This window comes from Malus domestica, chromosome 17 (assembly GCF_042453785.1).
Source record: "Malus domestica chromosome 17, GDT2T_hap1".
NCBI lineage: Eukaryota > Viridiplantae > Streptophyta > Magnoliopsida > Rosales > Rosaceae > Malus > Malus domestica.
Window position 1 is genome coordinate 34,344,118 of NC_091677.1, and position 26,070 is coordinate 34,370,187.

A 26,070-nucleotide genomic window follows, 5' to 3' on the forward strand; every position below is an offset into this window, starting at 1 on the left:
GGGCTGACCTAAGCCAAAGCCACCATATCCATAACCATAATCCACCCTTAAATCAATCTCAAAAAGCGGTCAACCATGCAACATTAACATCCATTCGGTTCCATGCAAAACCTAATTCAGGAAAATTCCACCACTATATATACCCATGCAAACCTCCCTCATTTCTCGTAGACATTAATTAATTAGGGTTCTCTCTTCTCATCTCCTCTCTCAATACTATTTCTCTCCGTTCCGCCGCCGGCTCATGTGTTAATTCCCTTCTGTCGCGGCAGAAAATAAAGCGGTTCGGAGGGATATTAGGGTAAAAAAAAAGAAGAAGCTGAAAACAAAAACATGGCACTTAATAAAAAAGTGGTAGTATCGGGGATTTCCCTGATACTTGTGGTTGGTGCGGTCATCGGAGCGGTGGTGGCCGTAGTCCACTACCAAAAGAAGCCGGGAAGCGAGTCTCTAACAGCGCAGCAGAAGATGGTGACCCAAATCTGTAATTTCACCGACTACCAACAGGAATGCCAGAAGAGCCTCGGCCCCGTCTCACAAAATAACAACGCCGAGTTTAAGGACTACGTAAAGGCCGCATTGATGTCCATCTCTGAGGAGGCCAACAAGGCCTTGAACACGTCCGGTTCACTTCTCGTCGACGCCAAAAATGGCACCTCCGCCAAGAGGACGCTCGAGGAGTGCAAGAACATGTTGAAGGAAGCTGTTGCCGAGGTGCAGGCGGTGTCCTCGTACGTGGGCGATGCTGACATGCACACCATGGAGGACCGCGTGATGGAGCTCAAGGCCTGGATTGGAAGCGTCATCAGTTATTCCACCACCTGCCTTGATATAATTGGCGAAAACGACCACAACCTCTACGAGGCATTGAAGGACCCCATCGGCAACGCCTCTGCCAGCACAGACAATGCATTGGCCATCGTTGGTGAGATCAGCAATGTCCTCGGCATGTTCGGTGTCAAAGTTAAGGACAAGGCCTTGAATGGCGGAGGAACTCAACGCCGGCTTTTGCAAAACGAGCTCAGCAGCGACGGGATCCCGACCTGGTTCTCGGCTTCCGACCGCAAGCTCATGGGGTTGCAAGACAACGGGAGGTTGAGGCCTCACATCGTTGTTGCCAAGGACGGGTCTGGCCAGTACAAGAGCATCAACGACGCGCTTAAGGCGTACCCGTACGGACAGAGAGGGCGATACATTATTTACGTCAAGGCCGGAGTTTACAATGAGTATGTTTACGTGGACAAGAAAATGATCAACGTCTACATGTACGGAGATGGACCCAGATCCACCGTCGTGACTGGAAGCAAGAGCGAAGCTGGAACCGGTGACAAAATCTCCACCAGTGGTACATTCCAAGTGTTTGGACCGGGTTTCATTGGAAGGTCCATGGGAATCATTAACACCGCCGGTCCAGAGGCAAGGCCAGCCGTTGCTCTCCGTACGGTCGGGGACCAAATCGCCTTCTTCAACTGCAGGATCAGCGGATACCAAGACACCTTGTACATGCAGTCCGGCCGACAGTTCTTCCGAAACTGTGTTATCTCCGGACACGTGGACTACATCTTCGGTGACGCCCGCGCATACATTCAGAACTCGTTGATCATCGTGAGGAAGTCAACCAACCCGCAGCAGAATCAAGCCTTCATCACCGCTCCCGGAAGGCAGTTCAAGCACGAGATCGGCGCCATCATCATCCACAACTGCAGGATCGTCCCCGAGCAGAAGCTCGTCCCCACGAGGTTCGAGGTGAGGACATACTTGGGAAGGCCGTGGAAGCCCTACTCCAGGGCTGTCTTCATGGAGAGCACTTTGGCAGACTTCATCAGGCCGGAGGGATACTCCGCTTGGGACGGCAAGGCCGGGAACACCCAACACGCCTTCTTCGGAGAGTTTAAGAACCGCGGCCCCGGTGCCAACCTTGCAAAGAGGGCCAGGTGGAGTGGTGACGGCTTCTACGGAGAGATGAACAGGGCCACCGCCGTGCAGTTCACAGCTCAACCCGCCCTGTTGGCTGATCGCTGGTTGAAATTTGCTAACATTCCGTACCTCCCCGGCTTCATTAGTGCTGATGCCTAAGACTCTAAGAGTCTTTAGCTGCTGACTTTCAGCCTAGAGAGAGAAGAAGAGATCTAGTACGCGCATATATCACATCATAATAATATACCTCCTATCATGTAGCGCTGTGTCTCTCTCAATATATATGTATGTATGTATATATCAAATTAACATAATGACTTTAGTGGCGTACGTACAAGATGGATGCATGCATATATAGGTGCATAGGTTATAATGAATGAATTGTTTTCCCCATCCTCAATCGATGTACAATTTATAGAAACTTAGAGAGAAAACAGAAATGACAAATTGTTTACTGAATATTCGTCTTCTTTCATTAAGTGATAATTACAAAATACACTTGGTATCTATAGCATTGTGCTATGTTGACAATTACATTGTAATCCCTAACTATTCTAACTAATCACATGTACATTTATAACAAGCTTACACTAAACAGAAACCAATTTTGATACTAGACTTGATGCTCTTTACAACCCCTCAAGCTAAACTTGGTATCACATTAAGGAACTAAGAGAAAGCTTCGATCGTAAGTACTGAAACTTGGTCTTGGACAATGACTTTGTATGAATATCAGCAAACTGATCTTGACTGCATACATATTAGACCTTGATTAAATTGGCAAGAACTAACTTTCGGATGTAATGATAGTCTATTCCAACATGTTTGGTTCTAGCATGGGAAATTGGATTAGAAGCAAGTGATATCGTGAGATATTGTCACACCAAAGTTGAGGAACTTTGAGCAGATAGAAGGGCCAATATCATGAAGAACTTCACAGATCCAAGTAATTTCTGTAGCAGTATGTGCTAAGGAACAATATTGTACTTTTGTAGAGGATCTAGCAGCAGTGGATTGCTTCTTTGTACTCCAACTAATGAGGTTAGTACCAAGAAAGATGTAGTAACCACTTGTAGGCCTTCTATCAAAAGTATATTATGCCCAATCTGCATCAGACTATGCAGTGAAATGAATTGAACCCTTTTTGAACCATAATCCATGTGTAACAGTTCCCTTGAGAAATCTCAAAATCCTTTTGGCAGCCCACAAGTGGGATTCTCTTAGAGCATGCATGAATTGGCAAATTTGGTTAAAAATGACAAGTCAGGTCTTGTCCACGTCAAATACTGCAAGGCATCAACTATGGATCTATATTTTGTAGGATAAGATAGAAGTGGTCCAATGTGATCAAGCTCGATAGAACTCACAATTGTGGAGCATGGTTTTGCACCTTCCATTTTTGTTTTCTGAAGCAAGTTAAGAAGATACTTGCCTTGATGGAGAAACAAACCATCTGTTGATCGTTGTACTTCAAGGCCTAAGAAATAATGGAGAGGGCGAATATCCTTAAAAGGAAAGCCAACACTCAGATGTTGACATTCACATCATATTATGTATAACTAGCTCTTCTTATAATAAATTAATAAGTTATAATACTTTTTAATTTGTGTATTCTTTTATTCTGCATTTTATATGTCCTGAATTTCCAATACAAGTATAGCTTTTTTTTAAGTGTAAATATTTTATTATTTATATGATATGTAATAAATTTACTTAAAACTGCCTAGTCTACTTAGACCCACTTTGCTATATATAAAGAACATTGTTCTCATATTGGATCATTTGTTTGATGGATTTGTGAACATCTCTCTCTACGTGCTCTCTCCACCCATAGCCCCCATCTAGGAGTATACTAGCACCAACTTGCTCAAAATCCATCTCTTCTTCAGATCTCTATCTTTGTGTATAGGCTTAAAGGAGGACTCATAACTTTAGAACTTGAGATTGTATTCAAACCGAGGAGAGCAAAGGAATATGATTGTGAAAGTCACCATAGGATAAAAGTTATGTGAAAATAAATAGGATGTTGCTATCTACATACTTTTTTTTTACCTCTTACACCTTTTGTTAATTTCTATTATTTGATCTTCTTAAATTCATTCAATTTCACACCCAAAAATTAAAAAATATGTAAAAAGTAAAAATAAGTGTGTGGATAGCACCACCGAATAAACATTACTTCAAGAGGTAGAAAGATACAAGTTCTTCCCTTCTCCTTTAAGTTTTTTTTTTTCTAGGTTCAACTATCCTTGGGCTTTGGAAAAGTAAGGGAAATTGATCTAAATTTAGTATATACTGAACCTCGCTTCTGCTTTAATCTCCTTTGAAGCATGAATTATTCAAATTACCACTAATCTTGCAAAGTTTTTCCTAAGTCGCGCGAAAACTTAAGATAAATCTTCATTTAAACTTAAATAAATTGGTTATCAACTAGCTTTTATCTTGAGGTATTTGTCTCCTCGATACTAAAAAAGTCTTTAAGTCCTAAACTCCATTTCCAATTATATCATTAAAAAGGAAAACGTGATAAGGTATTTAAGTAAAAAACAATACGTGTAAGAGTTATGTGGACTCATGACAAGTGGCATCAAAGTCCATGGTTTGCACAAAGCACAAACCCATTTTTGAATTAATTAAGTTTATGAGTTTTGAGGTTGCGAGGTGAAACTATTTAATATTATGGTTTAACGTTATTCTTTATTACTTATAAGTTAAAAGTTTTATATTCAAATTTCATAAATAACTAGTGCAAAATCAATTCTTTTATTATAAATATATCGTTGTATATAAAAAAAAAAGGTTAACAGATTAAAATGAAGGAAACCTTTACAACTAGATGACTGATAGAGTACTTTATTGTCTCTCCCGTGAGCATAAACTTGTTATTCTAAACAACGCAACCATGCGCTTTTTTGTCTTGGCAAATTACTAAGGTCTAATTGTCTAAATAAAACCCTCTATAAAAAAGGGTGTTCTATTACATTCATCTGTGTTATAAAGTGTTAATTTTGTGTGTTTAAATAGTATAATTGCTTACTAATTTGTTATGTACATTCCTCTCTTTCACAAGAGACTCTTTCTTGCAATTAAAATATAATCCAAAAAACGGCATTCATCCGTAAATGCTTGCATAAACTAGTTAAACTCAACCATGCAACTCTGTATTTTCTTTTCTTGGTAGAAAATATCAGTTTAAGCAATTCGATAAGTGATTTGTGTGGTGTTTGTTGGACTGTTCAGAACATGAATAATAACTTATAAGTTTGCAAGGAATAATGGAGGAAACGAGATAATTAATGCTCCAAATTGGTAATCTTCCAAGTTGTCAAGTCCAAATGTTTGGTTATTGGCAATTGAGTTGAAAGAAATAAAGATTAAAAACTGACCTTTCGCAAGTTGGTATGATAAGTCTCCCCTTAATTATCAATCATTATCTTCTCCCCCGGCAAGGCAAGGGAATGCCCCACACAAACAAGTGGGTTTCGTTAATATGTTATCTCTTAACCCAAACCAAAACAAAGATAAAACCACCATGATTGATTCTTCTATTTCTCTAATTAACAAAATACATGCTGAGAGCCTCAACTTGAGAGAGAGAGAGAGAGACGCTCCCTTTGCTGTTCAAATGTGGATTCTATACCATGTAATCTGGTTTTCTCCGTTAATTAATCTATGCAAGTTATAAACTATGAGATTTAAATTGGGTGTTTTTATTAACACCCCATAATTTTATGAATACACCCCAACTTCAAAATTATTCTTTAAAATTCCAATATTAGCCCTTTCATTGTTTAAGACCACCTTTTTATAATAGTTAAGAAATTAAAACCTTCTAACATCCTATCTCAACCGCTCACCCTTTTGCCACCTTCCTCGTCGATGTCGGCCAATGATAACCACCCCCTTTCCCGCCATTCTCTCTCTCTAGAATTCTCACTTCCACTAATATTTTGCAGGATATGAAATACCATAAAATTGAATTTTATAATGTCGATATCATCCTAATCAGGGATACCAACTTGATGGCCGTGAAAATTTTGAAAAATGCTACTTGCAGAGAAGCAATCCTTCTGTGTCAACTAGGAATTGACTTTCTATGAGACTATTGGCTAGTTTAATTGTACATCGGCATTTGTTTTGGTATACTTGAGATCATTTTGTTAATGGAGGTGCCATGGTGGAGGGCTATCGAAAAGGAGTAGGTACTGAAACTTGATGAAGGTGGTGCTAGTTTTGTTTGTTTGTTTTTATCTAATTTAAATTAGGGTAGAAAAGGAAATTCAAACTAAATAAAAGAAAATGGGGTGTATTCATAACATTGTGAGGTGCCATGGTGGGGGGCTGTCGAAAAGGACTAGGTTTTAAGATGATGAAGGTGGTGCTGGTTTTGTTTGTTTGTTTTTATCTAATGTTCCCTACTTCATTTAACAAAGTGATGACCAGATGCCAAATAACCATTGGTGTCTTTGAGAACGATTCAAATTTAAGATATGATGAAAGGAGTACAGATCCTCTTCGGATCTAAAAAAACTGAGCCTAAGAATTAAATCATTCAGGCCGTTGAAATTTGATCCAACGGCTACAAACAGAGAGCCCCTCTAAAAGTTATAATAATTGTAGCCGTTACATCAAATTTCAACGGTCCGGATCATTTGATCCTTGGGCTTAGTTTTTTTAGATCCAGAGATGATCTGTACTATGAGGAAAGTATATGAGGAAAAAATGATGATGAGAGAAAGGGGAAAAAAAAAGAATGAATGAATAAAAGCACAATCTTGAAAGTTAAAATAACATATAATTTTTTTGTTTGTTTTTAGTTTGGCTTTTTTTATTAGTATATCACATAATTGAATACACCTCACATTAAAATTTAATATGAAATGACTCATATACCTTAATACGCAATGACAATTTTGACTTCATAAGGTTTAAGAAAATAAAACAAAATTCTAAATACACCCCAAATCACTTTTACCATGTATATCTCAAGATTATTTTATCTTTTTTCAACTCTAGAACCACTTTCACCCTCCATTGTAGAACATAACTCTAACCAATGAAATACAACACGTTGATTGAGAAAAATTATTTTGACGAATGACACATGAAATTGACGTTTCAAAAGCCCTGCATGAGGTAAGACCATATTTTTAATTGTCTTAGTGATTTCAACAACATTGGCATTCCTATAACTGCGTTATGAATGATATCATCAAAAAGTATGATTGATGATGAGAATCACACACGTAATAAACCCTAAGCCATGTCTGATCACAAAATTTTGAAGATGTGAAGGGTATTGTTTTTTTTGGGGGGGGTATGTAGAAAATTCAAGGTGTATGTAAAAAATTTGGAGTGCAAGTAGAAAATGAGGAGTGTATGTAAAAATATAGTGTATGTTGAGAGTGTGGGATGTGACAGTATTTGAGGTGTATTAGGAAAAACTAAATATAAGAGTATTGATATAAGATGTATTACATATGTAGGATGCAGGAATTAGGATGCATTCAATAATATGCAAGGTGTTAATAAAACAAGTCATTAGTCATCCTTAATTTTCCCCACATAATTCTCCACTGTCACTAACATAGAAAGTGAAAAGGAAAAGCAACACAAAAAACGAATGTGAAGTGTTAATAAAAACAAGTCATTTTCATCCTTAATTTCTCGCACGTAATTCTCTTCTACCACTAACACAAAAAGTGAAAATAGAAAAAAATAAAATAAAAAACAATAACATTATCATTACGGACCCTTAAGAACAGTTCACCAGTTTATAATCATTAAAATTATAAAATCAATAATTACTTGCACACGAGATTAACATGTGATGGTGAAATATACAAGGCTATGAGCAAAGCCCGGAAGATATGGTGCAAAATGCAAATCCTCTGGGTCCAGAAGTGTCTGGACTGAAGGAGACAGATTAGCATATTTAACAAAAAGCTAAACATTGAATCATGGTTTAGATTTGAGTTAAGGAGGACCAAAATATATTCCTTGATACAAAAGAAGAGTAATACTAGGTAGACTGATCTTTTAGACCAAAATTTTAAATCATGTTATATATCATAATAAACACATTAATAAACACTTAACTAATAATCCGTCATCAACAACCACTTCATGTGATTTACAAAATAACCAAATACTCGGACACACCCATCAGAAACAATAGGTGGTCACAAAAGAATCTAACCCTATTTATTCTTCTTCATTGGATACCTAGCAAGTAGCAACAATATGTGAATGAATTGTTTTGTTGGGTCATCCTTGTTTTCTCCAATTTTTTTTTTATAAACAATCTGTTTCTGCTGCTGACATGGACGTGAATGTTTTTCCAAAGCTTGTGTGTGGGTGGAGTTGGGAGGAGAACAAGTTGTTCGAGCTGGCTTTGGCAGTGGTTGATGAGGAAGATCCGCAGCGCTGGGATGTAGTTGCAGCCTTGGTTGGAGGTAAAAAGAGTGCAGAGGATGTCCAGAAACATTATGTCATTCTTTTGGAGGATTTGCAGGTCATAGAATCTGGTAAACTGGATCACAAACTCGGACAGCAGCCGCCGAAGAATTATGTTCAAGTGGATCATTGCACTCAATCCGTATGCTGGACTGACGAAACTAACAAGTATGTGAAATCTTTGTGGATTAAAGTCATTGATTACTGCAAAAAATGCTTTTATTTGTTTTCATTTGTAACTTGGACAGCTACTAGAACTTGTTCTTACCTTCCTGTCAGATAGCTAGTTTAGTCTTAATCTTGTTTATTCAGTTCCATGGGATATTTGAGTTTTTTTTCTTCTGATGTTTAGAAAATGTCGTGTAACAGCTTGCTGGTTCAGTTGGACTTGAATTAAATCTTTCCGGCATATTGCTGCCTGTCAAAGCTTTCTTGTTCAAGCATGTATCCAAAATAGGATGAAGTGAAGCTGCTGGTCATTGCAAGTGTAACAGTTTGAAAGCTCTGTCAGCAGCTTGTAACATATCCACCCTTCTCTTCTTGTAAAACACAAGTTTAGTGAAATCAAGTGAGATAGATTAACACTAGAAACCCTAAATAGGGTACTCTGTTCTGATTCATCTCATAGAAATTAAATCCTCACTTAGTTTCTAGCTACTTATATATCTTTATACATGATCTGCATCATTAAACAATGTTTATAATTTTATATGGCAAGATCTACTTGCCGCTTTGGGAGAAAAGCCGGAAGCTATGTCGAAGTCGGAATGGGAGAAATTAAATTTGTGGGCTTGCTCTTCAATTCGGTTGTGCCTTGCAAAAACTCAGAAGTATTTTGTGATGCGGGAGACGGTAGCAAGTGTGTTGTGGCAAAAATTGGAAGACAAGTATATGATGAAGAATGAGTTTGAGATGAAGGATCTTGGTGAAGCGAAGAAGATCCTTGGCATGGAGATCACTAGAGATAGAGAGAAGGGTTTGGTCAGTTTGAATCAAAGACAATACCTTGAGGAGTTGGTTCTAAAAGGTTTGGTGCTATCTTAGCACAACAGAGATTTCTGCTAACTGCTAGGCAAAGATGTCTGGGAACAGAGCTCATTGTGGAGAAAATTGTAATGACATTTATTTATTTGTTTTTGTTTTGCAATCTGTTCTGATTAAGATACATTTTGCTTTTTATGAACGAAATTGTGCCATAGATGAGAAGAACATTACTAAAAGAAACCATATTTGATTGGGACAACGGAAACAGAATTTACGATCAACCGACACAAGGGTTGCGCTTGTTGCGGGACTTAACCAAGCCAGAAGAGGCAATGCCTTGCATGAGTAGGGCCGCAAGAGTTCTATTTTGCTGATTGGAACTCCATCCATGCTCTACCTCGGATTTGGATCCTCTCCTGAGCTAATGGAGAGGATCCTCCTAACCAAACATATTGAGTCATTGGATTTTTATCCAACAGCTACAAACAGGAAGATCTCTTTAAAGTTATAATAATTATAGCCGTTTGATGAAAATCAAACGGTCCACAATGCTTGGTTAGGAGGATCCTCTCCATTGGCTCAGGAGAGGATCCAAATCCCTCTACCTCTTGTCTGTTTTATGAACTCTCTTTACAATTACTCAATAATCAACATGTAATAAAACATATACTTTACCAGTTGGTTGGCATTTGAGATTGATAATTGCCTCCATCTCCATCTGCTTCATTCAACTTGTGGTGGGTATAATATTTGTCCCTTACAGCTGTTTGTATATAAACCAAATCAGTAGTGCCTACGCCTAAACCTAATGAGTAATTTGAGTTATGGAAAGGGCCCACAACAATTGACAAATGTGACGATTGATGATTGAGCTACCTTCATCACCAAACTCATCTAAACCCCAACCTACCACCACACCAGATTGAAGTTGGCCTTGCCTCTATCTGCATAAACATTTCTTCTTATTTTTTTTACTGTTTGTTTTAACTAAAGTGGTCGAGGTGATTTTTTGGGTAAGGCAAGATTTTGTTGCGTACGGATCAAAATTTAAGAGATGAACATTACGTAACGGATTCACATTTAGGCAAAACTTCCATAAAAGGTTGGGAATAGCTTCTTCAACATCTCAAAAGACATCACGAATCTGTAAAATTAAAACTTTGTTACAAAAAGATGACAAGGGCCTTCTTCACTTGAGTCAATTTCTGAAGTTCTTCCCCTTCACCAAACACTTGACTAAAGACGTCTAACGACACAAACAATGTGAACCAACTCCCTAATTCCTCCCAACCCAAGACGAATTCTAGAGTCTCTAGAAAACAAACTCAATCAACCAAAAATTCTTACATCATTCAGAATCAGAATCTGGATCCACAATATCAGGAAATGAATCCGCATCTGAATCATTACCCAGTTCATATGCAATTCCCTTGCCCTTCTCAGGATTTGAAGTAGACGCTGAATTCTTCTCTCTGCCAAGAAACCCATCACCTTTAGCCACCGGAACATCATGGGTTGTAACCGTAATGCTACCTGCTTGATCAGATGGACCACTTCCAAGAGCAACCCTCCCAAAGACTTCTTCAGCAACTCTAGTTCCAGCCACTGAGGCAACTTTTGAAGACAGACCATTCTCAAGTTGCACTGCAAATTCTTGAAATTGGCAGGATTCAACCATATTTTCATCCCCATTGACTCTCATATCCACATCCTGAATGGATAATTTGAGCTCCTGTGCACTTCCTCCTAGAGTCTCTTTTCCAAATGAACCATCTACAACAAGTTTTTTATCCCGATGAACTGTTAGAGTTTTGGATGGCTCTCCCGCCTGCATAGTCTTGTCTAGGTCACTCATCGGTGCTTCTAATTGTTTACCAGTTGCAAGCCAGCTAGTATATAGGTCGTCACAATCTGAATCAGAAGCATCATACACCATTCCCTGTATGTCACTTGAAAACGGAGTTTGGTGCTTTACACTACCAGAGTACATGTTTTCTGGGAGTTTGTGGCTAACTCCAACCGAGAAACCTGCTAGTGGGAGTGCCCTGGGATGTACAAGGACCTCTAAGGTCAAAAGAGAATGAGCACAAAATCCAGCAACTTTGGTTCCAGTTTCTTGCTTGCCTGCACAAAACCACTTTCATGTGGTTACAGTAATTAAGGAAATACATGTACAAGAAATACAAAATTCATCTGTAGCCGTTTCACTCAGGCATATTGCATAAAAATATACTTTTCTAATTAAAGAAAAATTATTGAGATGGTTAATATCATTTCATATACATGTCTCTTCTTTTTCAGAGAGATGTCTCATGCTTTGTCATTGAGTTTTAATTTGTAGATTCAGAAAACAATGCCAGTCTCATACTCGGTAGTTTTCCCTTATGAGTAATCACGTGTTATTAAAGAGGTGTAATTCCTTCCTCGACATCAGTAATTAGTTGTAATAGATGCCTATTTGTTGTTGTTGATACATCCACGAGATAATCAAAATGAAAAAAGAGATTTCACTTATTCTTGAAGGAATTACCTCTGCGGAAAAGATCAAGACCCTCAGCTAAATAAGGGGGGCGGACACCAGATGAAGAAAGTAACGATGCCAAAAGTGCACGTAGAGCAGCAAGCTGCAAATCACCCCAGATATCAACAGGTTCCTTCAGCTGGTAAATGTTTTTGTTATCACCAGCACGTCCCACTTTCATAGAATTTGTAGCTATGTCCATCAGAAGAAGACCAACATCTGATCGCCATCCTTCAGATTTCAACGCACCACCCTGTGCAAAAGACATAGAACCTCTTGTCACTCATTAGTAGTCCTTTGAGGTCAGAAAGAATGATCCACAAGCATTTGAAGTTTTACTTACACAAGTGGATCAGGAACATAAGAACTTTAAAAGACCACACCCTTGTTCTATTAAGACAGAATAAAGACAAAATTTGACCACTTAAATATCTTTCATCACCAAAGAAAAAAAAAATGAACTCAACAAAATCAGCAAGGTGGGCGGATGATTATGTGGTTGCTAAAATCCAGAATTTTTTCTTTTTTGAAAGGAAACGAAAGAGTTTACAAAAGAGGAAAAGAAAACCACGTGGAAAAGATAACCACCTGGAGCTAGAAGAAAATTAGCAAGGACCCCTACTGAAAACTAATTGAACAGAGGAAAAGCTAAACCGAATCAATTAACGGCTGCTAACAAATCCCTAAATATAGAAGAGAGATTGTACTCTCTAAGCTCCACTGAAACCGAAGCCCAAAGGGCTGCCCAGTGTCTTACTCTATCCCAAAACTCCACTAAAATTCAGATATGAAGACTCCAAATTGAAATCTAGGATCCAGCAGTCAAGCATCTCTACTCTTCTACTTGTGCAAGAAGGACTTTACTATTTCTTACATTAATTATTGACAGAAACCTGATCCAAGACCTTGGATTGACATAAATATCATACACAGATGCATTTGAATCAACATTCTATTCAAGGACATACAGAGTACACTCTCCCTCCACAAAAGGAAAAAAGAAAAAACAAGGACATGGACTACACATACCACAGTGACAAGGGCTTCTAATGCCTCAAGTGCAGCGATTTTCACAGGAATAGGAGATATCGTATGGCTCTTGGGGTTCCCCTCTCCCAAACTACTAGTCTTATGCCACTCAAGAGATCCACTTGAAGCTCCATGCTTCCTCTTTCTATGGCTAGATTGTGGTGTTGTTTGAAGCAATGCTTCAGTAGAAGGCTTCGAGTTTCCACTAGAAGGTGCACCACCACTCTCATTCACAATGGGATTCAGATCAATCAAAGCATTGTTAGCAACTTCCCGTGCCAAGCTTAATGTCATACCTGATAAGCATATAGTTCCCAATTAACAAAACCAAAAAATGACTTACAGAAGAAGGGCACTAAATGGCAACCAAAATAAAGGGTATCAGGAGAAAGCTTTATGCAGATTCCCTAAACAATAGCTGTCATAAATAAATGAGGATCATGGACTGAAGCATCACAAGACCATGGCAATATATCAGAAGTAAAGGAACATAGTGGAAGGGTGGTTACTTACTAAATTTGACTTTTTAATGCAAATTCAGGATAGAAGTAGCCATCTCCCCACACAAGATAGCTAATAAGATCAATGCGTATACTTTATTTCTAGGATTTCTCAAAGGAATGACTTTGTTTAGTAATATGGCTATGCATATTAGTTCCTTTCTAGAGGGATTAGGCTTTCTGGATTGGTCAACATATCTTGCTCCATCCCCGTCTTTGTAATGTGACATTAGTATTTAACAGGAAGGTTTCTATGCAGCAGGACGAAAACTAGATTAAAATATATTTTCTGAAATTACTACATACCAAAACCCATGGATATCAGCAAAATCCTTGTGATTGAGTAGACCTTTATCCTTAATTCTGGCAATGCACATCTCTTTAAGTACACTGAAAGAAGATGCACTAAATAAGCAGCATGTGGTAAAAGTTGACTGCAAGGAAGACAACAAGATTACCAGAAAGTTAGCATTCTCACTATTCAAGAGCTAGGAAACAAACTAAAGAAGGAAATATCTTTAAGACGTTTAATAGCTGAGAGAAATAGAGCCTAAAAGAAACATCTCTAGCAGTCCTAAGTTCAGGACTCGGCATATTGAACTCACATTATAGTTGGGATATCAAGTAAGCATCCCCCCGAATATCACAAGTTCAAGAATTAAGGTGTCACCTATTACCCAAACGTTCTATTGAACAAAAACTTATGTTGTTCTAAGATATTCATTGACAAATGGCAAAGAAAGTAATACCACTAGAGAGACAATTTATATATTTCAAGCTTGTACATCACTAATTGTCAGCTCAAAGAAAAAACCATTTGTTCTCTCATTGTTTCCTTCCTTTTTTTTTTTTTTTTTTTTCTTCTTTCTTTCTTTCTTTCTTTCTTTCTTTCTTTCTTTCTTTCTTTCTTGGGGTTTATGCAATTAGACAAAAAATGAGAGTTAGATTATCTACACTTGCACAATATCGGGCAAAAGCCAACAATAGCAGGTCCCTGTTAACAAATTTCCAGGTTAGCATTCAACTATGTCGAAGTTAAAACCCATACCAAAAAATAACAATTAAATGTATAACTCAAATTATATCAGTAAGACACATCTGGTAAATAATAGAAGAAGATATTCTAGATTTACCTGCGCACGCCCTCTATAATAGCAGTGAGGAACTCTAAACCATACAGGTGCAGAAGTGGTAGTTCCGAACAAATAAACTCTTGCTGTGTGGCAGTCATAAAGGGCAGCAGAGAGTGTGGGAGGGAACCATCCACAATCAGCACTCTCTCAATAAGGACAAATAAGGACCGAATAGGAACAGTCACCTATTATTATAAATATATTAGATACTTGAGGACTATCAAATTCATTTGCATTGTGCATAAAACAAGGAAAGACAAGTGGAACCTAATATTATAGTGACACTCAGTTTATCTATTTTTCTTTTTTTCTCTTTTTCACAGAAACCCACCTGAACAGGGTACGAAGTTGTTATCATTGTAGAGCAGCAAACCATCAGTGCAGAGATACTAGACATTGTCAAACGCTGAGAACTCTTTCTTCCCTTCGTCGAATCTTTTCCTGACACTTTATTTCCTCCCAACTGAGGAGGGGGATCTTTTCCTAGGGGAATCAATAATCTAATAATTTCATGGCGTTTCGTTTCTGCAATACAAGTTATTATGAATATCAGTTATTTACCTTATCGCCAATATGAATACAAAAAAATATCATAATAGCATCATAACTGTACCTTCCTCAAACCCCTGGAAGACATCATTCAGGTGACCATTAATCAACAATAAAATCTTCTGAATCATTAAGGACCAGCTATCCTCATCCCCTCTTGACTTTGGTAGTACTGCCAGGCAATAAGCAAGTTTCTGAACGTTGAATACCAGACAGAAGTTATTGCAGATGCCAACTATTGTTCCAGAATATTAACACTACATTTTCCTCACATAATTTGGTTCAAACAAACAGGAGTTTACCTTCAGCATGTTATCACTTCCTTTTCCTGACAAAATTGTTGAAGCAATAACATCTTCAACCTGCATAAACGTACATTTAAAATTCATTAGCGGGCAAGGTCTAGTGCAGATGTGAGAAAGTCCTTTTCTAGTGTTTGTCCAACAAATAAGGGGTCTGGAGAGGAGAGGTTTAATGTTCTTGAGCGCTATTTCAAGCAACAAGAAAATCTTCTAAGTTTTTCATGTAAAGTGGATCAAATAAGGTTTACCTCTAAGGTATCGTTAACTAGGCTTAACATACCTATCGTATGATGAATATACCTCTAGAACAATTCAAGAGGACATATATCTAGCCAACCATTATTAGGTTTCTATGCATTATCTACGATGAGATAGTATGACCCCCTACAATGACGTACTCTCTGCAGTATTAACATCATTTTTCAGCTTCTAGCAGGCCACATCTCACAAAGAGAAGTTGTGTCTTTATCGCAAGGTGCAGTTGATAACGTTGTAACTTAATGTTGACAACTTAGAACTGAAATGCCCACACAATAAGAAATTAGATGATTGTCTGATCCAATTTGGTAAAATTGGCATTTGATTGCTATAAGAACAGGCAAACAAGTTTCAATAAATCGAATAATACAAATATACTTCATCCACCAAAAAGAAACTTATTTGATAATATTTACTGTACTTAGCTGTGTACAAATCCAGTAATGGAAGCTCTGTATGGAGGACGAGGAACTTACACTGTCATAATGACGACTGATGCTCAATGGAAAGAAAGATATAATTGTGCATAACAATCGAACTGCTCCTTCCTGCATGTAATATGGAAACCATTTCATACATAACTAACATCAATAAAATAAAAAATAATAATATTGTCTTACTGAATTATATATTCTATTTTGGACAAATGTAATATATTCACAAGACTAAGTAAATGATACGGTTTAGCCTTACCATTGTTTAATTAGCATTACCTTAAGGTCCTTGCTACTTATTCCCGGTTCTAGGTGGAACTCTTTTCCACTTATGTAAATTCGGACTATACACAGTAAAACTAAGAACATCGAGCTATTGAATGACTACAGCTTTAGCCAGCTTGGCCTCTTCAGGGTTTTATCTTAGAACATCCAAATTTGCAAAACATGGCCAAAGATGTTGCCTTACAACTGCCTTAAATTATGGTCTCTATTTTATAAGTAAATGCAAAAATTCATTCCAAAAAAAATCGACCAGAAAGAAAAAACGCTTCTTTCACAGTTATACAACATTGATTAGCAGCTTACCCAAACAACCTCTGAATGATCATCATTTAACAACTTCAAAACTGGTTGAATAATTTGCTGAACAAGTTTCCCGGCATGTGCAGTTCCATCCCTTTTTGCATTTAGAGATCCACCCAACCTATAAAAAACAAAAGAAAATAGCTTCACACTTGAGGACTGGCACAGTACTAATTTATATGGCCTTCAATTACACTGGATAAGCAATAAGGAATATTAATTCCATTACAGAATTGCTGATGTAATTTATCAACATTAAATCTTAACTTGATATTATAAAGCAAGATAACAGATATAAGTACCAATGAAAATTTGAGGAAGTAATTCAGATATAATATACAACCTTGTGATGAGATCTGACATCGAGGCACAAGAGGCCACCTTCACAAATTGAGAAGTTGTTGTGGGCTGCTAAATGAAACACAGAATAAGATTTAAGTTAAATATTACCTTAAGAGGGTGGAAGCGGGATAGTTCATATATAAATCAGTTTATTCACAACAAAACCAAAAGTTCAAGGGACAGAATCCACGACAGCATCTAAACCTATACAAATGCAGTCTGAGCTATATCAAAATTCCAAAAACAAATTGCAACAGAGGATCATGTGATCCGAAAGGACAACAACAACAACAACAACAAAGCCTTTTCCCACTAAGTGGGGTCGGCTATATGAATCCTAGAACGCCATTGCGCTCGGTTTTGTGTCATGTCCTCCGTTAGATCCAAGTACTCTAAGTCTTTTCTTAGAGTCTCTTCCAAAGTTTTCCTAGGTCTTCCTCTACCCCTTCGGCCCTGAACCTCTGTCCCATAGTCACATCTTCGAACCGGAGCGTCATTCGGCCTTCTTTGCACATGTCCAAATCACCGGAGCCGATTTTCTCTCATCTTTCCTACAATTTCGGCTACTCCTACTTTACCTCGGATATCCTCATTCCCAATCTTATCCTTTCTCGTGTGCCCACACAACCCACGAAGCATCCTCATCTCCGCTACACCCATTTTGTGTACGTGTTGATGCTTCACCGCCCAACATTCTGTGCCATACAACATCGCTGGCCTTATTGCCGTCCTATAAAATTTTCCCTTGAGCTTCAGTGGCCTACGACGGTCTCACAACACGCCGGATGCATTCTTACACTTCATCCATCCAGCTCGTATTCTATGGTTGAGATCTCCATCTAATTCTCCGTTCTCTTGCAAGATAGATCCTAGGTAGCGAAAACGGTCGCTTTTTGTGATCTTCGCTAGATTGCTCCGGTCATTAGTGTGGATAAGTATATAAATGGATAGAGATAGGAAAGCAAACACAAGATGTACGTGGTTCACCTAGATTGGCTACGTCCACGGAATAGAAGAGTTCTCATTAATTGTGAAGGGTTTACACAAGTACATAGGTTCAAGCTCTCCTTTAGTGAGTACAAGTGAATGATTTAGTACAAATGACATTAGGAAATATTGTGAGAGAATGATCTCGTAATCACGAAACTTCTAAGTATCGGAGTGTGGTGTCGTCTTGACTTGCCTTATCTGTCTCATAGGTAGATGTGGCATCTTCTCTGGAAGTACTCTTCCTCCATCCAGGGGTGGTATCTTTAACTGGTGGAGATGCACAAGGTAATGTATCAATTTCACTTGAAGCTTACTTGTAGTTTCAGGCTTGGTCAAGCGCGATACAAACCATGTAGTAGGAGTCCTCCAAGTCGCCGAGCTAGGGGGTCTGCTGAAAGAGGTGACAGACAAGGTAAGCAATCAGAGCTCCGACTGATTGTTCACCTTCTCCCCATCTTGCAGCAGCATGAAGGATAAAGAGAAGAAAAATGAGAAGAGATGATATGAGATACTTTTGCTTTTGAAGAAGTAACTTTCCACAGGCTTATTCTTGAACTGAGCTGGAGGGTTTTCTGGTTTCCTCCAGAGTATAAGGCCGGCTGAAGAATTTGAGGGTCAAAACAAGTCCATCAAATCTAGAGTACGTTCCATCCTGCTGATATGGGATACTTTTGCTTTTGACAGAGTAATGGATGTATCGGCACGTGTGCTGTTACGCTTGTCTCCACATGCTTCCTTGTATCCTTCGCACTTGCCCTATCTGTTCCTCAAGCAGATGCGGAATCTTCCCTGGAAACATAAGATGTTGAAGATGAGTACTCGAGAGCAATGCCAGGTAAGTAATCAGGTAAGGGGTTCCAGGCAGTCAGTTCCTGGCTGGAAGCTTGATTCCAAGTGCTGACTGATTGCTCTCTTTCTCCTTGTCTTGCAGGTAAAAACAAGGCCAAAGGAAAGACAGGGAAAAAGCATGATATGGGATACTCTTGCTTTTAACCCTGATGATATGAGATATTCTTGCTCTAGTATAGCTTGTTTGCAGAGGTATTATCGGGGGGAAAGAAAGCTGAATATTTCGAAAGGCTTCGTTGGGAGTGCCCTCTCAGATATGATGAAGGGTTGAGCATTTTTGCAGGTCTGCCTGTCCGTTGGGGATGGAGGTCGACATATATAGGAGTCTCCCTAACAAGTAGTAATGCTATTCCTTTACCCTGCTTGGTCATAGCACGGTAGTGGGAGCTGCCAGTTTCACATGTTTTAACTCTGTCAGAGCACTTTGAAAAAGTGGTCTGTGGTATCTGGCTCTCGAGATTCGGAGAACGATGCCTCTTCGATTTTTGAGAAAGCAATCATGCTGGGGGTCTGGCTCTCGAGATTCGGAGAGCAGTGTCTCTTCGATTTTTGAGGAAGTAATCATGTTGGGAGTCTGGCTCTCGAGATTCGGAGGGCGGTGCCTCTTCGATTTTGGAGCAAGCAATCTTGTTGGGAGTGTTGTCTCGAATGTGAGTAAAGGTTGGGCATGTTTGCTAGTCTACCTTGTCACGAAGCACAAAGGTTGACACACAGGGACTTTCCAATTATCCAGCAATGGTACTGTTCCTTTACCCTCTCTTCGATTTTGAGAAAGTAGTCATGTTGGGAGTCTGGCTCTCGAGATTCGGAGGACGGTGCCTCTTCTATTTTGGAGCAAGCAATCTTGTTGGGAGTGTTTTCTCGAATGTGAGTAAAGGTTGGGCATGTTTGCTAGTCTACCTTGCCACGAAGCACAGAGGTTGACAAACAGGGACTTTCCAATTATCCAGCAGTGGTACTGTTCCTTTACCCTTGTGGGTAATAATATGGTAGCTAGACCTTCAAAATTTATGTGTCTAAACTTTGTTAGTGTTGTTTCTTTGCTATTCTTTTACCTTTCTTGGTCAGAGCGATGTAGTGGGAGCTGCAAGCTTCACGTGCTCAACTTTGGCAGAGAACTTTGGCAAAGTTATCTGTGGTACCCATGAGCTATTGTTGCGTGTGGGAAGTGGGTGATTGAACAGTAAGATTCATGTGCTTTCTACTTCACCAGAAGTCTTCGACAGAATGCCCATAATTTCTGCAAAGCTGAGTGTGCGTGTGACAGGTGCTGACAAGGCTAGAAAAGTAGGTGCCGCTTCGATTTCTGAGATCGGCCCTCGTGGTCTCTGAGCAGCCCAGCTTTTGAGAAAGCGAGCGCCTTTTCGATTGATTCGGAGAACGATGCCTCATCGATTTTTGAGAAAGCAATCATGCTGGGGGTCTGGCTCTCGAAGATTCGGGGAGCAGTGTCTCTTCGATTTTTGAGAAAGTAATCATGTTGGGAGTCTGGCTCTCGAGATTCGGAGGGCGGTGCCTCTTCGATTTTGGAGCAAGCAATCTTGTTGAGAGTGTTTTCTCGAATGTGAGTAAAGGTTGGGCATGTTTGCTAGTCTACCTTGCCACGAAGCACAGAGGTTGACACACAGAGACTTTCCAATTATCCAGCAATGGTACTGTTCCTTTACCCTCTCTTCGATTTTTAAGAAAGTAGTCATGTTGGAAGTCTGGCTCTCGAGATTAGGAGGACGGTGCCTCTTCGATTTTGGAGCAAGCAATCTTATTGGGAGTGTTTTCTCGAATATGAGTAAAGGTTGGGCATGTTTGCTAGTCTACCTTGCCACGAAGCACAGAGGTTGACACACAGGGACTTTCCAATTATCCAGCAGTGGTACTGTTCCTTTACCCTTGTGGGTAATAATATGGTAGCTAGACCTTCAAAATTTATGGGTCTAAACTTTGTTAGTGCTGTTTCTTTGCTATTCTTTTACCCTTCTTGGTCAGAGCGATGTAGTGGGAGCTGCAAGCTTCACGTGCTCAACTTTGGCAGAGAACTTTGGCAAAGTTTTCTGTGGTACCCATGAGCTATTGTTGCGTGTGGGAAGTGGGTGATTGAACAGTAAGATTCATGTGTTTTCTACTTCCCCAGAAGTCTTCGACAGAATGCCCATAATTTCCGCAAAGCTGAGTGTGCGTGTGACAGGTGCTGACAAGGCTGGAAAAGTAGGTGCCTCTTCGATTTCTGAGATCGGCCCTCGTGGTCTCTGAGGAGCCCAGCTTTTGAGAAAGCGAGCGCCTCTTCGATTTCTGAGATCAGCCTTCGAGGTCTTTGAGCAGCCCAACTTTTGAGAAAGCAAACGCCTCTTCGATTTCTGAGATCAACCCTCGTGATCTCTAAGCAGCCCAGCTTTTGAGAAAGCAAACGCCTCTTCGATTTCTGAGCAGGCGCCTCTTCGATTTCTGAAGCTCCGTCGAGTGCAGATTTTTATAGGGGCTGACATTAAGTTCCAAAGCACACTTGAATCTCCACCAGTAGAAGCTTCATTCTTGCACTTCTAAGATCTTGATTTGTCCGACCTCTTCTCTCTTCAACACCTTTGAAAATGTCTGGCCCCTCCGACCGTCGTTTTGACTTGAACCTTGTTGAAGAGGCAGCCCCGCCTTCTCCAGACAACATATGGCGCCCATCCTTCGTCTCCCCTACTGGTCCTCTTACCGTTGGGGATTCCGTGATGAAGAATGATATGACCGCTGCGGTGGTGGCCAGGAACCTTCTCACTCCCAAAGATAACAGACTACTTTCCAAACGGTCTGATGAGTTAGCTGTTAAGGATTCGCTGGCTCTCAGTGTTCAGTGTGCAGGTTCTGTGTCTAATATGGCCCAACGCCTATTTGCTCGAACCCGCCAAGTTGAATCATTGGCGGCTGAAGTGATGAGTCTCAAACAGGAGATTAGAGGGCTCAAGCATGAGAATAAACAGTTGCACCGGCTCGCACATGACTATGCTACAAACATGAAGAGGAAGCTTGACCAGATGAAGGAAACTGATGGTCAGGTTTTACTTGATCATCAGAGATTTGTGGGTTTGTTCCAAAGGCATTTATTGCCTTCGTCTTCTGGGGCTGTACCGCGTAATGAAGCTCCAAATGATCAACCTCTGATGCCTCCTCCTTCTAGGGTTCTGTCCAGTACTGAGGCTCCAAATGATCCCCCTCCGGTGCCTTCTCTTTCTGGGGCTCTACCGACTGCTGAGACTTCTCCTAAGCAACCTTTGTGAAGGCTCCCTCTTGTGTGTTTATTTTGACTCATGTATATGTACATATTTGTAGCTTATCGGGGATATCAATAAATAAGCTTTCCTTCATTTCAACGTATTGTGTTAGATACACCAAAGCCTTCTTCGCTAAGTTCTTTGAATTTTCTTTTGTTGAAGCTTGTATGTTGAAGCTTTCTGAGTGGAGCATGTAGGTTGGGTAGTGTTCCCTTAATTTTCCGAGTGAGGAAAACTTCTCGGTTGGAGACTTGGAAAATCCAAGTCACTGAGTGGGATCGGCTATATGAATCTTAGAACGCCATTGTGCTCGATCCTGTGTCATGTCCTTCGTTAGATCCAAGTACTCTAAGTCTTTTCTTAGAGTCTCTTCCAAAGTTTTCCTAGGTCTTCCTCTACCCCTTCGGCCCTGAACCTCTGTCCCATAGTCGCATCTTCTAATCGGAGCGTCAATAGGCCTTCTTTGCACATGTCCAAACCACCGTAACCGATTTTCTCTCATCTTTCCTTCAATTTCGGCTACTCCTACTTTACCCCGGATATCCTCATTCCTAATCTTATCCGTTCTCGTGTGCCCACACATCCAACGAAGCATCCTCATCTCCGCTACACCCATTTTATGTACGTGTTGATGTTTCACCGCCCAACATTCTGTGCCATACAGCATCGCCGGCCTTATTGCCGTCCTATAAAATTTTCCCTTGAGCTTCAGTGGCATACGGCGGTCACATAACACACCGGATGCACTCTTCCATTTCATCCATCCAGCTTGTATTCTATGGTTGAGATCTCCATCTAATTCTCCGTTCTTTTGCAAGATAGATCCTAGGTAACGAAAACGGTCGCTCTTTGGTATTTCTTGATCTCCGATCTTCACCCCTAACTCGTTTTGGCCTCCATTTGCACTGAACTTGCACTCCATATATTCTGTCTTTGATCGGCTTAGGCGAAGACCTTTAGATTCCAACACTTCTCTCCAAAGGTTAAGCTTTGCATTTACCCCTTCCTGAGTTTCATCTATCAACACTATATCGTCTGCGAAAAGCATACACCAAGGAATATCATCTTGAATATGTCCTGTTAACTCATCCATTACCAACGCAAAAAGGTAAGGACTTAAGGATGAGCCTTGATGTAATCCTACAGTTATGGGAAAGCTTTCGGTTTGTCCTTCATGAGTTCTTACGGCAGTCTTTGCTCCTTCATACATATCCTTTATAGCTTGGATATATGCTACTCGTACTCCTTTCTTCTCTAAAATCCTCCAAAGAATGTCTCTTGGGACCCTATCATACGCTTTTTCCAAATCTATAAAGACCATGTGTAAATCCTTTTTCCCATCTCTATATCTTTCCATCAATCTTCGTAAGAGATAGATTGCCTCCATGGTTGAGCGCCCTGGCATGAACCCGAATTGGTTGTCCGAAACCCGTGTCTCTTGCCTCAATCTATGCTCAATGACTCTCTCCCAGAGCTTCATTGTATGACTCATTAGCTTAATACCCCTATAGTTCATGCAATTTTGTACGTCGCCCTTATTCTTGTAGATAGGCACCAAAGTGCTCGTTCGCCACTCATTTGGCATCTTCTTCGTTTTCAAAATCCTATTGAAAAGGTCAGTGAGCCATGTTATACCTGTCTCTCCCAAAAGTTTCCATACTTCGATTGGTATATCGTCTGGGCCTATTGCTTTTTTATGCTTCATCTTCTTCAAAGCTACAACCACTTCTTCCTTCCGGATTCGACGATAAAAAGAGTAGTTTCTACACTCTTCTGAGTTACTCAACTCCCCTAAAGAAGCACTCATTTCATGTCCTTCATTGAAAAGATTATGAAAATAACCTCTCCATCTGTCTTTAACCGCGTGCAAAAAATGAAATGCTTGGGTAGCAGTAAAAAAATAGCTAAGTAACATATAGTATAATCCCAAACGTGAGGGTTTTACAGATCGTTAGGATATTAGGATTTGTGTATTTATATCTGGCATCTCTTTATCTTTATCATTCATTAAGAAGGGGAATGTTTGTAGTTTCTATAATTCGAAAATGTGCCAAAATTGTGAGCATGGGTCTTGTTACATAAGTAGTCCTGTGAATTCTTATATTTTGATTGACGAACGTGAGACTGGTTTGTTTAGTAAAGGCATCGATGCCAAGTGGAGCACAATTGGGCACCAGGGCCATGTTTAGCATCGTAACCATACCATCAATATAAATGCACCAAATTTTCCTTAAAGTAGCCGGATGAGGCCTCATGTGTTGATCAATAATATTAATATTCATAGGAAGATTAACAAATCTAATATTGTGTTTGTTCAGTTGAATCAAAACCACAGTTGGCAAGGCATGACATGTTATTGTAGAAGCAATGTTTTCTTTACATAAAACAAGCATAACTACCGCATAATGAATATTTAATTTAAACAAACATTCATCTTGGTACCTGAATATGTGATAGAAGTATCTGGAACCAACCAGAGTATGATTCCAAGAACCGCTCAGAGCTGCATTCCCGACAAGTCACCCCCATCAAACAAGTTCCTTCCCAACATTTATCTGGCTACAACAGAAAATATGATCAAAAGAATTCACAAGGTAGACAATGAAAACTCTGTAGAATGAAAACAGATAGTTCTTTAGTTGCCTCGTCGTAACATGGTGTCAAACTATTACTTATGCCTCTCGTCATAACATGGAATTCAGGGTGCACTTTGCCAACCTAACATTGATAGCTAAAACTGAAAATTTATCTTTCAAAATGAATATATTGGACTTTCCCATAGTACTAAACCCAATTGTTTTCAGTAAACTAAAGAAAATCAAATTTATCGTTTTGAAAGAAAAAAAGTAAACAAACAAGTAACTTCAATTAAATTGCAATAGAAAAAAAACTAATACGCACATACCATGTCACTAGAAACAAGCTGCACCAAGCGACGGACCCAGGAATCCATAGCGGATTTCCACGTAGTGATTAGCTTTTGGTCAGTCACATCTTGTACAGACTCACAAAGGAGGTTGTGGGTTTTGATTGCGTAGACTACCTTCGACAGCTCCGATGGACTCGCAGACGGGTGTTTATCGTCGGGGAGGTCTCTGATGATCGTTTGCAACAGACGGGGCCTTAGAGCAACATCGTACATGTCTTTGACATGGTCGAATGCCGCCATTGGAGCCGAAGCTTAAGCTCTGAAATTGAACATACAGGAAAAAACAGAGGGCCTTAGGGTTTATGAATTTGGTAGTTAAACCCTAATGGGAGGGAGCTTTGGTCTATGTTACAGTTCAAAATTCAACCCAAGTCAATAACTTTCAGTGTAAGGAAATTTCCTACATTGCTTCCCTTCCCCACAAAATAGTAAAATACCATGAATAGTTAACTCTCAAATAAATATTCAAATTTACACTTTGCAGAATAATTTTTTTTATATTTTTAAATGGAAATCCAGAAAGAAACTTACCAAATATCCGACAAGGTTGGTGGAGAAGGAGATGGGGGTGTGAGAAGTGAGTGAAGAGACTAATAGAGGCGAATGTTTGGGAGAAAGATGCGTTTACTGTGACAAGTGAAGAACAAGGGTGCCGGGGGAGCTGCAGGTTGTTTAGGGGCGGCAACGATGGGCTAAACATACAGTTCGGATGGGCTTTAGATTTTTTTTCTTTTGGACTACAGCCCAGTCAGTGTGGTAAGCACGCCGTAAAAGTTAGATCCTCCAGCAGATGGGATACTCGAGCCCAGTCAGTGTGGCGAGCGCTCCAAAAAAGTTAGGTCTTCCAAGAGATGGGATACTCCTAGTATTTTACCGGTTTTAGTTTTTGTATAACGGGTAAAACATTCGGAGTATCCCTTAAATAGCTAGTGTATACGTATGAAGTGGTAAAAAAGATGTGTAAATTATCATTTAGTACTATAATCTAGTGGTATTCATCTTTATTTGTAAGTGAAAAGTCTTAGGTTTAATTCTCGACAA

The 26,070-nt window shown here is 39.6% G+C and overlaps 3 protein-coding genes across 6 annotated transcripts; 2 read left to right on the forward strand and 1 right to left on the reverse strand.

The window, feature by feature from the left end:
• Positions 1 to 333: 333 nt before the first annotated feature.
• LOC103405962 (pectinesterase) lies at positions 334 to 2,076 on the forward strand. Its single transcript, XM_008344990.3, has one exon. It carries the CDS (start codon positions 334 to 336, stop codon positions 2,074 to 2,076), a length of 1,743 nt encoding a protein of 580 aa, XP_008343212.2.
• A 5,995-nt stretch (positions 2,077 to 8,071) lies between these two features.
• On the forward strand, positions 8,072 to 9,030 carry LOC103405963 (protein RADIALIS-like 3). Its single transcript, XM_008344991.4, has 2 exons — positions 8,072 to 8,541; positions 8,743 to 9,030. Exons 1-2 carry the CDS (start codon positions 8,240 to 8,242, stop codon positions 8,768 to 8,770), a joined length of 330 nt encoding a protein of 109 aa, XP_008343213.1. The 5' UTR covers positions 8,072 to 8,239; the 3' UTR covers positions 8,771 to 9,030.
• A 1,400-nt stretch (positions 9,031 to 10,430) lies between these two features.
• On the reverse strand, positions 10,431 to 25,696 carry LOC103405964 (uncharacterized). Of its 4 annotated transcripts, none has more exons than XM_029097275.2 (14): positions 25,561 to 25,696; positions 25,006 to 25,288; positions 24,543 to 24,659; positions 17,012 to 17,076; positions 16,672 to 16,789; positions 16,126 to 16,197; positions 15,392 to 15,451; positions 15,154 to 15,283; positions 14,872 to 15,065; positions 14,541 to 14,725; positions 13,714 to 13,841; positions 12,908 to 13,203; positions 11,888 to 12,131; positions 10,431 to 11,481 (listed from the first exon to the last, which is right to left on the reverse strand). In XM_029097275.2, the coding sequence occupies exons 2-14, from the start codon at positions 25,267 to 25,269 to the stop codon at positions 10,706 to 10,708; spliced, it is 2,649 nt and encodes an 882-aa protein (XP_028953108.2). In that variant the 5' UTR covers positions 25,270 to 25,288; positions 25,561 to 25,696; the 3' UTR covers positions 10,431 to 10,705. The 4 variants fall into 4 exon arrangements, with proteins under 4 accessions (XP_028953108.2, XP_070673656.1, XP_070673658.1 ...); XM_070817555.1 differs by having other exon boundaries at positions 17,012 to 17,079; XM_070817557.1 differs by having other exon boundaries at positions 24,543 to 24,655; positions 25,561 to 25,674.
• Positions 25,697 to 26,070: the final 374 nt, after the last annotated feature.

Coding starts and splice junctions, on each gene's coding strand:
- LOC103405962 (XM_008344990.3), top strand. CDS start 334: ATGGCACTTAATAAAAAAGTGGTAGTATCGGGGATTTCCCTGATACTT.
- LOC103405963 (XM_008344991.4), top strand. CDS start 8,240: ATGGACGTGAATGTTTTTCCAAAGCTTGTGTGTGGGTGGAGTTGGGAG. Junction 8,542..8,742: donor TGGACTGACGAAACTAACAA/GTATGTGAAATC, acceptor GTCGTGTAACAG/CTTGCTGGTTCAGTTGGACT.
- LOC103405964 (XM_070817555.1), bottom strand. CDS start 25,269: ATGGCGGCATTCGACCATGTCAAAGACATGTACGATGTTGCTCTAAGG. Junction 13,842..14,540: donor ATTATAGAGGGCGTGCGCAG/GTAAATCTAGAA, acceptor TCTTCCTTGCAG/TCAACTTTTACCACATGCTG. Junction 13,204..13,713: donor GCTGATATCCATGGGTTTTG/GTATGTAGTAAT, acceptor TATGCTTATCAG/GTATGACATTAAGCTTGGCA.